The 15,238-nt window shown below is 36.9% G+C and overlaps 1 protein-coding gene across 8 annotated transcripts in view; it reads right to left on the bottom strand.

Annotated features, from left to right (window-relative positions):
- The window catches only part of LOC105868029 (phosphatidylinositol 3,4,5-trisphosphate 3-phosphatase TPTE2-like), a 139,774-nt gene extending 126,731 nt beyond the window's left edge, over positions 1 to 13,043 (bottom strand). For all 8 annotated transcript variants that reach the window (XR_012922470.1, XM_076009473.1, XM_076009468.1 and 5 more), the window contains exons 1-4: positions 11,658 to 13,043; positions 11,271 to 11,333; positions 3,486 to 3,539; positions 1,078 to 1,131 (exon numbers count right to left, since the gene is read on the bottom strand). Coding sequence is in view for 7 of the 8 variants with exons in the window: in XM_076009473.1 (XP_075865588.1) it covers positions 1,078 to 1,131; positions 3,486 to 3,539; positions 11,271 to 11,333; positions 11,658 to 11,755 (269 nt within the window). In the remaining variant the exon portion in view is untranslated. The remainder of the gene's footprint in view (positions 1 to 1,077; positions 1,132 to 3,485; positions 3,540 to 11,270; positions 11,334 to 11,657) is intronic.
- Between the last annotated feature and the right edge of the window lie 2,195 nt (positions 13,044 to 15,238).

Genomic DNA, 15,238 nt, shown 5'->3' with positions numbered 1-15,238 from the left:
GAGCTGAAGACTTAAATTTCACACAGTACACAGTGTGTGTAGTCATAGACTTACTGTTTCATTCACATTAGCTACAATATTCATACAACTAAGAAACTGATGAAGTATAAGAAAGGGACATGTAATTTGGCTACTTAAAACTACTATTTCATTTTTCCACATAAAAGAGGCATTATATCGTAGTAATGAAATTGTTAATCCTGTTCAAAGAAGCCTTAATGAATCAAGATTTTGAAAGTCATTTTCACTGTTGAAGCTCATCCCAATGTGTAAGATTCTTTTCTGGTGGCAGTAGTTTTACATTCAAGTTGGGTTTGTAGGTAGTCTGCTAGTGTTTCAGTCTCTGGTCCTTCCCTTGCTGTGTCCTCCATCACCTGTTTATTTCATGCATCATGCTTGTCATTCTGGCCCTGAGACACGATCAAGTGGCTGCAGGCTAAGAGGATGAGGGCTCCATCTAATGTGATACTGAGGTTCGGTTTAGGCACCAGCCTCACATGCTGACAGAGCTCTGGAGCATGAGAAACCAATTCAGTTCCATTAGCTCTGTTTTTTTTTTTTTGCTGAGTGCTTCCCTCTTTCCAGTCCACTGCAACATCCTCCTTGCACCAAATAGAATTTTCTCCTCTTTTGGCCCATTCTAGTAGGAGAGGGCACACCAGAATGTAGAGTCTCATACCCTGAGTCTCATACACAGAGAATCTCATTGTTTCCTAAGGAATTTGCTGCCAATAACTAAGTGGACAAATACACAAACAGGAAAAAGCAACTCTCCTGTGGTCAGCTGGTATTTGTCTGTCTCAATCTAGGAAAGATGGAAAGTTACCTCCAAATGCTCCAATGAGAAGATGTAGAAACAATGTCAAAAAAAACCTCTGTATGGCCATGGATGCTCCTGAGGGTAAGTTTCAGACATGTCAATTTATCCCTTTGTCTTCTATTTCTGTAGGATATGCATGTTTGTGTATATATGTGTGTTAATGGGAGTATGTCTCTATGTTTATATATGTCTGTGTGTAAGATTGTATATACCTATACAGACACATGTATATCTTCATTTATCTATTTGTAACTCACCTGTCAGGCACAGGAGCTTCAGTGATGATTTCTATCACATCCTCCTGGTTTTCACTAAGAGATATGTAAGAATACAGTCAGATATAAAACATAATTCTAAATTTACTGTTTGGGATAAATTGGTAGTTACTCTAGGCATGCACTGTTTGATTTTTCAATATCCATGTATATGTCATGAATTGAATATAAAAGGTCATTGTTTATTAGAAATGAGGCCTTCTGTACTGGTAATGATTATATTAGGCCTCTGAAATAGTAATGCTTCCAGACTTAAGTCAAGGAAAAGTCCAAATTATTCTCTTATTCTCAATGCATTGTAGACTCTCCCCCTAAGTCAGGGGCTCCATCCAATATCAGAGTGGGTTGGAGTTTCGGACACCAGTGTTACATGGTAACAGAGCTCTTGACGGTGATGAGCACATCCAAAGTCTACTTAGCTTCATCTTTTCTGCCTAGCGCTCTACTGCTCATTTCACTTTACCTCTTCCTCGATGCCAGAAAGGATTTCTCCTCACTTGTTCCTTATTAAAGATAGAATATCCTACCCCACGCTCTGCCCCCCTTTCCTCCTCAGGGCTGAATTCAATTACTGAAGTTCTAATGCCTCTGATGATGTAACCTTATTCTCAAATAGAGTAATTGGAAACCTGTGTAATTAAGATGGATGACATAGTGGTGTAAGGTGGGCCCCTCATCCTATATAATTGGTATCCTCATAAGGAGGGAAAATTTGGCACAGATGCACACACATGCATAATTTCATGGGAAGATGGAGGTAGAGATGTGGGTGAAGAGTCTACAGGCCAAGGAATGCTACAGATTTCCAGCAACTAGCAAAAGCTAGCAGAGAGGCACAGAACACAGTCTGCCCCTCAATCCTCATAAAAAGCCCACCCTGCCAACACCTTCAATTCGGACTTCTAGCATCCAGGGTTGTGAGATAATAAAATTGTGGTGTTTCAGCCACTGAGTTTGTGAAACTTTGTTATGGCAGCTTGACAAACTACGATAGCCCTGTCTACTAGAGTCTCCTACACAGGCAATCTGATAGTTTCCTAAAGGTTTTGGTTGACAGTCACTAGGGTGGGAGGCAGTGGTCTGCTTCCTTCTGACCTGTTCTGACTTCTTTTCTCGGAGGACATCCACTAAGGAAGGTGTGTTACACACAGAATCTAACACTGCCATTACTTTAGAAACAGAGTCCAAGACAGTATATACATAATAACTGTGTATTTTGTTATATATCTATACGTACATTTAGATTTTTAAAAGTGATACACACACACACACACACACATATCTGATAGCATCATATGTTATTAAGATTACTTCCTTTTAGCCAGACCTGAAGAATTCAGATAATGAAACACAATGTGAATTCATAGACTGACTTTTTCATTCAAATCAGCTACAATATATAAAGAACAAATAAAGTGATTCAACTTAAAGACATTCAGGGGTAATTTGGCTATTTAAAAATTGGTATTTAATTTTTCCCTGGAAATGAGGCATTGTATGGTAGTAATGAAACTATTAGGCCTCTTGAAAGAAGCCTTCATGAATCAACATTTTAAAAGTTATTTTCACTGCCAAACTTAATCCCAATATGTAACAGTCTTTTTGCAGTGGATTAGTTTTAAATGCATCTATTGTTTGTAGGTGGTCAGCTCTGTAATCCATCTCATTTCCTGCTTCCTATGTCTCTCCATCACCTCCTTACTTTGCTGCTTCATGCTTATCTTCCTGTCTGAGAAAGGATCAATGAACTGCAGGCTAAGAAGACAAGGGGTCCATCTAATGTGATAGTGAGGTTAGGTTTAGACACAAGCCTAACAAGTTGACAGAGCTCTGGAGAGAGAGAAACCAATCTGGGTACTATTTGCTCTGTCCTTTTTTCTTAGTCTTTCCGTCTTCCTGGTCCATTGCAACCTCCTACTTGCTCCAAATGGGACTGTCTCCTCTCCTGGCCCATTTAAGTAGGAGAGGGCACACCAGAATGCAGATTCTCATAGGCAGGGAATCGCCTTGTTTCCCCAAGAATTGGCTAGTAATAACTAATGGTGAGAGATACACTAATGGAAGAAGCAACACTTTTGGGACTAGCTCTCCTTTATTCACCTCAATCTATAAATGATGGAAAGTTATCTCGAAATGGTACAGTGAGAAGATTTTGAAACAATGTCATAAGAACACTGTGCATGGACATGAATGCTCTTGAGGGTACATCTCACAAATGCCAATGTGTTTCTTTAATTGTCTTCTATTTTTTTTGTTTGTGCATATTTGTTTATGTATGTATGTTGACACTAGTATGTCTGTGCATATCATTTTTATCTATGTGAATAAGTTTGCATATATGTACATACATACACACACACATATATTTCTATTTATCTAGTTGAACTCACACTGGTTGTTGTTGTCCATCAGATGCCACTTCTGTGCGTTCAGCCATGTTAGGACTAAGAGAATATAAAATAATAAGGTCAGATTCAACACATCATTGTAAATGTACTTTTTCAGATACATCATTACAGTTACTCTTGGCATGAACTGGGTGATTATATTTTTATTTCAGCATATTATGAGGGTGCAAATGTTTAGGTTCTATATACTGCACTTGCCGCGCATCCCCCAGCCCGAACTTCAAGCATGTCTTATCCCCAGACGGTGCCCATTGTACTCATTATGTATGTATATACCCATCCAGTCCTCCCACCTCCCATCTGCCCAACACCTGATGAATGTTATTCCTGTATGTTCACTTAATGCTCAGAATTCTTCATTTTGTCTAGAAATCCCTGCTGTACCTGCAACCTCCAGCCACTCTAATTTGCCTCTAACTGAAACAAAATCTAGTTTGCTATCATCCTTATATTTTAGTTTAAAAATCTGTGCACTGCTTGCCACTTTTGTGCATAGGTCTGTGTTAATGTGGAACTGGCTCATCATCTAAGATAGGCCTTGCCTCACACATTTTCATGCATTGTTGTCAAGTATCTACATATTAAGGATTGTTATATTTTCAGAAAAATTAACTCCTTTACTATTATTAATATTTAATGTCCCTTGTTATACCTGATAATTTTCCTTACTCTGAGAAGTTTGCTTTGTGTGAAATAAATATAACTACTCCTGATTTTTTAAAATTAGTGTTAGCCTGGTATATTTTATTCTTTTACTTTTAATCTACTTGTGTTTTTATATTTAAAGTGGATTTCTTATAGACAGCATATAGTTGGATCTTGTTCTGTTATCAACTCTGAAAGTCTCTATTCTTAATTGATATAGTAGAGCATTCACATTTAAAGTGACTATTGATATAACTAGATTAATAGAATATTTTTTCCTTTTCTCCCACTTCATTTTCAAAAAGATATTTGGCCACATAACCCAAAATCAAGACTCCTGTCTGCCCAAACCACTGGCTTGTGTAATCTCTCAACAACTTAATTTCCTTATCTGTAAATTAAGACACATGAAAACACACATATCTGTCAACCTCATAAAATCATGCTGAATATTCACCATTTTGTAACTAGCGGTTTTTAGACAACCTGCTCACTTCATCAAATGTTATGCCACAAAAATCAGTATGTGACAACAATATAAACTGATATATGTCTTTAATATCAATAACACAAACATTCTCATCAAAGTAATATCCTGCAATGATGCCCTGAGAAATTGTGGATTCCCTTCAAAATGACAAATAGCATGCTGCATCATCCTCCCAAAACTACAGAACTGGAATGGAAGAATGCATCCCAATAAATAACAACTCTCCTTCCTAGGAGATGCAGAGGAGTGAGAGCTATGCCTTAACTGATGGACACTCTGAGGAGCAGGGCTGCCAAGCAGTCTTGAGGAGGTAAGCTGGCGGAATGCTTTCAAAGTTCTGTTCTTGCTTTCCTCTGGAGTTGGTTAGGGAGCATCACTGCCTTTCGACAGAAATCAGCAGCAACTACCCAGGTCTAAGTAGAGTAAAATCAGAGTAGCATCAGTTCTGCTGATGAAAATAGGGAAGAGAGGAGGAGCAATCTTCGGGCCTTCGCTCCTCCATCGCCTACATCTCCGAGGCCCAGGTTACAACCTAGGGTGACTGTCTTCTCCGCTGCAGTTCTTTTTTGTTAAACTAAATTTGTCACGAGGGCCGGGCGTGGTGGCTCACGCTTGTAATCCTAGCACTCTGGGAGGCCGAGGCGGGCAGATTGCTCAAGGTCAGGAGTTCAAAACCAGCCTGAGCGAGACCCTGTCTCTACTATAAAAATAGAAAGAAATTAATTGGCCAACTAATATATATATATATAAAATTAGCCGGGCATGGTGGCACCTGCCTGTAGTCCCAGCTACTCGGGAGGCTGAGGCAGGAGGATTGCTTGAGCCCAGGAGTTTGAGGTTGCTGTGAGCTAGGCACTCACTCTAGCCTAGGCAACAAAGCAAGACTCTGTCTCAAAAAAAAAAAAAAAAAAAAAAAAAATTGTCATGAGGATGCTTCCATATTTGAGTCCTTACCATAACTAACTGCAACCTAACTTAGTGTGTAAACTAACTGAAAGCCTACTCAGGAGTGTACTCTTACAACAAATAGCTGAGTCTCAGTCAATTTCAGCAGCTGAGCTTCAGGCAACTGCAGGCGGCCAACTGGTTCAAATAAAACAACAGTCTAGCTGTAACCAATTAAGCTGTCTCTACCTCACTTCCAGTTTCTGTCCATAAATGCAGACTGACCATGTGGCAAGCTGGAGTTCATAGAATTTGTTCTGGTTCTGAGGGCTGCTCAACTCATGCATCATTCTTTGCATAGTTAAGCTCTGTTAAATTTAACTTGTCTAAGGTTTTTCCTTTTAACATCCCAGAGGAGTTGCCTGGCCATGGTGTTTCATGATTCCTGAGACTCTCTGCCCTGGGGCTCATGACCTTTCCTCATGTTAAAATTACTGAGAAAGACACAACTTAAGTCCTAGCTTTAAATGATCATGACTATATAACTCCTTACCCAAAGCAGGACACTTCTGAAAGTGAAAAGGAGGCACTATTAATTAATATGCCTAAAGGCACTTAATAATCAAGCTTGCAAGGTTCACAAGTAAAGAAAAGATCCTAAGAGAAGAAAGAAAAAAATAATATAACAAGGAGCTCCAATACATTTGGACTTCTCAGTGGAAATCTTATAGGTCAGGAGAGAGTGGCATGACATATTCAAACTGCTAAAAGAAAAAAATCTTAACCTTAGAATATTATATCCTACAAAAATAGCCTTCAAACATGAATGAGAAATAACGACTTTCCCAGACACAAAAGCTGAGGGTTTTCATTAACACCAGACCTGTCCTATAAGAAATGCTAAAAAGAGATCTTAATATGAAATAAAAGGACATTAGTGAACAAAAGGAAACAATCTGAAGATATGAAACTCACTGATAATAGTAAGTACACAAATACAGAATACTCTAGTACTGTAATTGCACTGTATAGACAAACCACACATGTTTTGAATAGGAAGACTAAAAGATGGACTTATCAAAAATAACTACAATAACTTTTTGAAAGATAGTATAAAAAATATAGATGGAAATAATAAAAACTTAAAAAGCAGGGGGATGCAGTTAAACTGTAGAATTTCTTTGAGATTTTTATTTGCTTGTTTGTTTATAAGCAAAGTTGTCATACATTTAAATAATTGGTTATAAAGTGTTTGTTACAAGCCTCATGGTAACCTCAAATCAAAAAATCTACAATGAATACACAAAAAATTAAAAGCAAGAAATTGGCCAGGTGTGGTGGCTCACACCTATAATCCTAACACTCTGCAAGGCCCAGGCAAGAGGATCATTTGAAGTCAGAAGTTTGAGACCAGCCTGAGCAAGAGTGAGACCCTATCTCTACAAAAAATAGAAAAAATAGCCAGGTGTGGTGGTGTGTACTTGTAGTCCCAGCTACTCAAGAGGCTAAGGTAGGAGATTGCTTGAGCCCAGGAGTTGGAGGTTGTAGTGAGCTATGATGATGCCACTGCACTCTAGCTGGGGCAACAGAGTGAGACTCTGTCAAAAAAAGGTAAGAAACTAAAACACACTACCACAGAAAATCACTTTTAACAAAGGAAGACAGAAAAGAAAGAAGAAACAAAGAGAAGACCACAAAACAACCAGAAATCGAATAACAATATGTTAGTAGTAAATCTTTACCTACCATTAATAACATTGAACATAAATGGTCTGAACTCTCCAATCAAAGGATGAAAAGTGGCTGAATGGATAAAAAAAACTAGACTCAACTATATATTATCTATAAGAAATCCATTTCACTATAAAGATACACATAGACTGAAAATAAAGGGATGGAAAAATATATTCCATGCAAATGGAAATCCAAAAAGAGCATGAGTAGCTATACTTCTATCACATAAGATAGGTTTCAAGACAAAAACTATTATAAAAAGAGACAAAGAAGATCATTACATAATATAAAGGAGTCAACTTAGTAAAAGTATATAACAATTCTAAATATATCTGTATCTAATACTGGAGCACCCAGACATATAAAGCAAATATCAGAGCTAAAGAGAGAGACTCCAATACAGTAATTGTTGGATACCTCAACACTCAACTTTTAGCATTGGACAGATCATCCAGACAGAAATTCAACACAGAAACAATGGACTTAATCTGTACTACAGACCAAATAGACCTAACAGAGATTTACAGAATATTTCATTGAAAAGCTGCAAAATACATGTTCTTCTTAGCTCATGGATCATTTTCAAGGATAGACCATATGTTAGGCCACAAAACAAGTCTTAAAAAATTTAAAAAATTAAAATCATATCAAGTACTTTCTCTGGCCACTGAATAAAACTAGAAATCAATAATAAGAGGAACATTGGAAGCCATACAAACACATGAAATAGAACTTTACAAACCTCAGCAATGAGTTCAAATATAGTTATTCTACTGCAAATTCTAAGCAAGAACACCATTGGACACTGTACAATTTTGTCCCAGATTTAATTTCTTCTACTGATATTGTGGGAGTCAAAACTTCAAGATAGGCATAATAAAACCTACTAGAAACATAGAACCATTTCCTTTTGTTGTAATATATTCTAAAAAAGTTACTTGAGAATCATTTGGTTCTAAAATATTGACCGATGCTTTACTTGGAATTCTCCTGCTTGGCAGGCATCATAAATATGTGCTATCCCTTCACAAAATGCCACAATCACCATGAATAGGAAAGAAAACTCCATGCCATGCTGTCACCCTCAATCCATAGAAGATGTCACACTCAGAAACTAAGACTGCTGAGAATCCACACAAAACAAATAGGAATAGTCGGCAGCACAAGTAACTGACTACAGATGATCTGTAAATAAATGATGGATGGGACTCAAGGGAACAGCAAGTCTCCTGGTCTCAGCTAGTTGACTAAAAATGATGTCAGATCATCAGGATCTAACTTATGGTGATATGAAGGTTCTAACGTTATGAAAGGGATTGGGCCTAGATAGAGTAAAAGAAGAGGTTTCAAAGATTTCACATTGGCTGCTATACCATGAGCTTTGACCAGATTGACAGAGGTTTCCTGGACCAGTTGGGACGTGGTCCTTGAAACCACCCAACTGCCCCTTATCCTGACTATCCTCCTCAACATATCTTGATTGGGTGTTCTAAGAAGATATATATCCTGGGAAGAGAATGTGGTGACCAACTATTATTAACATTCTGACCCCTTCCAACTATGTATCAGACTCAATAATCTGGGATTCAAATGTGTCAATTTGTGTTGCAAATTTGATTAATATGGTTAGTGTGCCTGGAAACATGAACATGCCAAGCTGCACAGTAGATGCCCAACCATAGTGCCCATGAACATATAACTCTGGGAAACTGATTTGTGTCATGGGTCAACCAGACTACGTTAATTCTCTCTGCCATCTCTCAACCACAATGAAGATTTGAACCATGAAATAGTGTAATATTTAATAGAGGAGATACTTGATCTGAAAGCAGTATTCAAATTCCTCATCTAGCCTTTAAAAGGGCATGAAGTTACTTTCCATCATCTCACATAAGAGATTTCATTTCATAATTTTGCATTTAGCTTGTCTTTAAAAAGAATCTTATACATAGTCTTAAGTAGGAAACCGAATTTGGATATTTTAAACAGACATTTTAATTTCATATTTACTTTTTGTTAACTAAATCATCTTTCTCACACTTTAGATATCTATAAAAGTAGGTGTTAGACATTCTATTAGGTCTTCCTAGTGATAACTGAAATGTTTGGAGATTTCATTTTTGCATCATCATCATACACTTCACTTTTAAACATTTGTGCACTGAAAATTATTCTTTAAATGAACTTTTACACATCACACATGCCTATAAAACTTCAAATCTGCACGTGATGAATGAATAGATAAATGTCACAGGAAACCCTTTGATAAGACATGTCACAAACATTATCAGCATTTATTTGTTCTTGCAACATCTTGGGTCATATTAAAGGTATAATTGAACCAGCATTTCCTAAACTGTATCTAATGGAACACTATTTTGGGAAGATATTAATAGGGAACAGTAACAATATACTACCACTTACTATGCTTTATTTAAATGTAGAAAATGAATTCAAAATATAGCAGAAGATATTATGGTGAATATATTTATAATCTTAAGATAAGAGAACTTTCTGAGTACAACCCAAAAGGCAATAGTCATAAAGAAAACAACTAACTATATCTGACTACATAAAGCTTATAAATTTCTATATAATGAAAAGCAAGACAACCTGGGAAAAATTACTTATACTACATAAGATATAAAAAGGACTGATATGCTTAATAAGTAGCTTTTCAATCCAATGACAAAGTTGAATATTTCAATTTTAAATGAGCACATCTAGTTTGCAAATGATGAATTCTTTTTTTCCTATAATGAACTTGGTGGTGTTATTTTGGGTTTTAGCATTAAACATATTTATAGAGCTTTAGTTTTCAAAAGCACTTCTACATATATTATTTTACTTTTATTAATTTTTTATATAATACGCAGTACATAGATACTGCAAATAACATTATTATTACCGGTCACAGATGAATAAAGTTGAAAGATGTTTAGAGATTTGTTGAGTGTCAAGTGAATATGAGATGTCAAAGCCAAGCACTGATTCTAGGTTTTACTCCAAATCCAAGACTATCCCCTGCTCTGAAATACTGGTGTTTGTCACAGGGACTACTGCTTATCCTCCAAAGAAAAACCTTTCTTTTGTTCAGAATGTGGTAACAAGGGAAAGCTTGCCTTGCCTAAATTATCCAAATTTTGCCCCAGCCCTGGCAACCCGATTGCAGAAAATATACAGCCAATGTGCACACCATTAAGTGGCACAATGAACTCTTTACTGATGGTCCATGATCAAAAAAATTCTAGAAAATGGAAATTCAGGGTAATTTGAAGAACTGTTTGTATTCATCAGTTGCCTCCTTTGTTTCTCATGTAATCTTTGTTCAGACATCAACATATTGCAACAGTGACCAGTAGTACTTTGGTAGTACTCTCTCCAACACTGACAAGCTGGTGAATGGTTATATAACTGGGCAAGACAGAGGCAGAAGAAAAAAATCTCCTGAATATTTCTGAAGTTCAGACACAAGCAATTTTAAGAATCTATTGTTTCATTACAATGAGTCCATGGTAAAATGCGTTCAGATCAGTGCAATAGGAAGTACTACAGGTGAGATTATTCAGAAACAAATCAAAATTAATAAAATCTCAGTGAGCATGGAGAGGCCTTTAGTCAGCCAAACATGTTTGGTTTTATCAGTCCCATTTGCTCATAGACAAAGTCTGCAAAACTGGGCATCAGGTAATATCCAGGGATAATGAGAAAGAACTCCATTGAAGAATGAGTAGCAATCTGTATTTCTCTGTTAAGAAACTTACAGTAAAGTTACTCTCTTCTAAGGTTGTCACATTTTAAAGCTAAAAGAACATTTATTTCCATATCAAGGGAAGTTTTTTTCAAATGTGGCACTTGTCTGCAAATTCAATTAGAATCATTATTATGTACTCTCTCTCTCATACCTTCCATATCTTTCCATAGTTTCCTTTTTCCTTCTTGCCTCAGCACTACCTCTGTCTTCCTAAATATCCATCAATGGATCTCTCCCTCTAAACTTCAAACTGACTTACTCATATGAAGCAAGATAGTCAATGTCTTCATCAACATCATTGAATCCTGGCAGTTGTATTTCACTGTAAATATCAACAAATGCAAAAACATATGATTAGAGATTTGCCACTTTGAGCCATGATGTGTATGAGTCTAAAAGATGTAGTAAACATGACCTAAATGTTTAGACACAATTTCAGAATCACTGTCCTGAAAACTGTTTCCTATGAAAAATTCTGAAACTGAATTTCACCAATCTTAATTCCCCCCATCTTTCTGTCTTTCTCCCTCTCTTTCCATATCTATATACATATGTATATGTGTGTGTATATATGCATATGTGTGTTTATGTGTGTGTGTATATATATATATATATCTAAATATGTGTGTGTGTATAAAGGCATCACCTTTCACTTTTGACTTCATCCAAGCTTTCTGATGTCACGTTATCGTGATTAGTGCTAAAGGATAGAAAGGAATATAGTAAGTAACAACATAAATTCATATACTTACTTATTTTGGCTCAAATTGGCTATAGTTATTCTACAAATTACACGTTTGTTGGCCCTAAAACAATTCTCATTTAAATCAGTTATTTGGAACCTAATATTTCATTTTTCCCTAGATATAAGTCTTTATATGTTTGAATGAAAAATTTTAAGCCTGTCCAAAAAGTTTAATGAATCAAGATTTAAATAGTTTTTATTTCTGAACCTAACCATCACATGTAACAGCATTTTGAGCTTAAATTTTGCTTCACATCAAATTCAGACTGATTTTCTCAAGTTCCTCTACCACTTTTGTGCTCATCGTGAATCGTAGATATCTTTCCTGCCCCTCAGATAGGATCAAGTAACTTCAAGCTTGAGGCAGGAGCTCCATCCAATGTGATGGTAGTTTTCGTTTGGGGCACCAGCCTCACATGGTGGTAGAGAACTCTTGAGGTTGAGGGACAGATAAAGGGTCTATTAGCTCCTATCTTTGCATGGAGGGCTTTTTTGTTCCCTGTACTACCTTCTTGCTTCCAAATAAGATTCTCTCCTCTCTTGGTTTATTCTTTTTTTAGATAGAATCTTGTTTTTGTCATCTTGGGCTAGAGTGCAGTGTGGCATCATCCATAGCTCACTGCAACTTCAAACTCCTGGGCTCAAGCAATCCTCCTGCCTCAGCCTCCTGAATAGCTGGGACTATAAGCACAAGCAACTGCGCCCAGTTAATTTTTCTATTTTTAGAAATGAGGTCTCGCTCTTGCTTAGGCTGGTCTCAAACTGCTAAGCTCAATGTTCCTCCCATCTTGGCTCATTCTTGATAGAGTCTCAGACACAGGCATTATGATAGTTTCCTAAGGGTTTTGTCTGCTACTGAACTAAGGTTCCCCAATGGTCTGTGAGTAAGAAGTGTCCCTCTTCTGACCTATTCTTATTTTTTCCACTTAGTTACAAAAAGAAAGAAAGTTACCTAGAAACTCTTATAGTGGTTATAGAAACCTGGTACCTCTATTGATGCTGTCAATACCTTTTACCACTCATTTCAGTCAACTAACCTGTTGTTGTTATTGTTGCTGGAATTTATTTTAGAGGCTGTTAAAACATCCATAACTCTGCTAACGAGTAACAATCATATACACTAAAAGTTTGGTATTTTGGAAGGCAATCAGGATTTTCTTCCTGACAGCATTCCATGACATAAAAATGTAAAATCATAAGGAACTGTGATGGGAACCATAGAAACAGTTTCAGGGTGCAGCAGGGTGCAGTTTCTGTGGCAGCCTCTGAGCTGCGTGTGTGTGTGTGTGTGTGTGTGTATTCACTTGAAAGAGAAGAAAGGAAGGGAGGAAGACAGGCAGGCATAGCATTCATGATTACATCCCCTTTCTTCTTCCTTATTTTGTTTACCATCCAGGCCACTCTGGAATCAATTTTGAAAATGTGAACAAGACCTGAGAGCGCAGGGATGAGGAGTTGGATTCAGGTACTGACTTCTGAAAGGATACAGAGAAAAAGAAAGAAAATTCCAGAACAATGAACATTCCAGTATCAAGTGCTATTTCCTGGTTGTCATTGGTAGGAAAGAAACAAATAAATGTTTCATTAAGCCAGCATTTCCTGAAGTACATATAATCGAAAACTAGTTTGGGAGATATTAACAGGAATTAACAATAATAGCACCTGTGTGTTAGGTGCTATTCTAAATGCTTTACATATAACAATGCATTAACTCTCATAATAATCCTATGAGGTCTATAATATTGTTATCTCTATTTTACAGATGAAAGAAATGAGTCAGAGAGGGTGAGTAACTTGCCCACTGTCACCAGCCTGGGATGAGGCAGACCTCATTTGAACCTATCTGACTTAAGAACCCATGCTGTCACCATAACACTTTCCTAACTTTTGAAATATTTTAGTAAATCTCAGAAATTGCACATATTTCTTTGCTGCTGATAAGCACAGGCAATCTCTAGGAGGGAACCAGGTTATGCTGAGGTTCCTAAACTTGTTTGAAAACAGAACCTCTTTCTCACAGTAGAAATGTGTGAGAAACACACTTTGGAAACATATCTTAAATGGTATTTCTTTATGTCTTTAAGTTCTCCTCCATAAGCCAATTTTGGACTCTGATCAATAGCTCAAAACTCTTAAGCACAGATAGACATTGATATTATGTTATTCTTTCAGTCTGTTTATAAAGAAGGGCTGGAGTTCAGATTATCAAATCCCCTTGGCCTGGGCTGAGGATCCATGAAAAAGGGAACTTTCTAGGTGGGAGTTCTGATGTCCTAGAAGAATGGCTCATGGAAGTCCATCTAGGACTTAGAAAAAGGAGAGTAGCTTTTACAAAAAGAAAGGCATTTATAGTATCTGCTGCTTTTCAACAGGAAGATCAACTGTATTTACTATTCAATAATAAATCATACCAGGGAAAGATATTCAGACCACCAAAAAGGCAAGAATTTGAGTTTCTGACATAGGCAGCCTTATTTAATGATTATGGGGTTACCTTCACTGTGGTAATTAACAATGTTTCAGGTGTTAATCAAGATGGGGCAACTGAAGCCCTTGTAGAGACCATCTCTGTGGACTGACTTCCTAAGTAGAACACTAGCTCACCATCATTGAACAAAGCATCCACCATTAGGGCAATGAACTGCCTCCATAGGAAAAGCTTAACCACTTTGGTACCACACTCAACAGCCACAAAACCTTGCCCACAGCTGGCACTCATAGTCTGCACGATAATTTGTGCTATGCATTGACGACGAATCCGTTTTGCTCTTATGTGATGAGGAAAGCTTTAAAGCACTGAAAGCTTGTTTTACTTTACAGACAGCTTTACTTGTAATGTAAATCTGAATAGGTAACATATACATATGTTTTCATTAGGTTATTTTTAAATGTTCACAATTTTATTTTGATAAATGCAAAATTAGAAAAGTTATATCACGGCTGTCAGCTAAAGTCAATGTTTGGCTGTGCGCCTTCATGTCATGGCTGTCGGTTAAAGTCGCTGTGCGCGTCCATGCGTCCATCTGTGGCTATGGACTATAATCGACGCTTGGCTGTGCGTGTTCATCTGTGGCTATCAACTATAGTCAGTGCTGATACCGAAGTGGTTAAAGTGACTGCATATGCATATTATCACACTGCCTACAAAGTAGTATTTTTAAGGAAAAATCAGGCATAGAATGAGGTCTTTAAATTATGAGTTTGCCAAATTTTACTTGCATACAGTTAACAGTTATTACAAAAGAAGGTACACGAGTATTCTCTATTCCATTAACTAAGGCTAAGAATTATGTTTAAAGTCAGTACAATTCATGTAGCCAAAACATTTGTACCCCTGTAATATTCTGGAAAAAAACAATTCAGTACATTTGGATTATATGACTTACTTATTTCTCAACCAGCATACCAAAGAACGATAGAAACGATTGTTTGTTAATCTTTGCATTTTGTCTTTGTGGTTGAAATCAACTCACAAATGATCT

Source organism: Microcebus murinus, chromosome 13, assembly GCF_040939455.1.
Source record: "Microcebus murinus isolate Inina chromosome 13, M.murinus_Inina_mat1.0, whole genome shotgun sequence".
Lineage (NCBI taxonomy): Eukaryota > Metazoa > Chordata > Mammalia > Primates > Cheirogaleidae > Microcebus > Microcebus murinus.
Note: the sequence above shows the minus strand (reverse complement) of the source record. Positions and strands in the feature narration are given on the sequence as shown.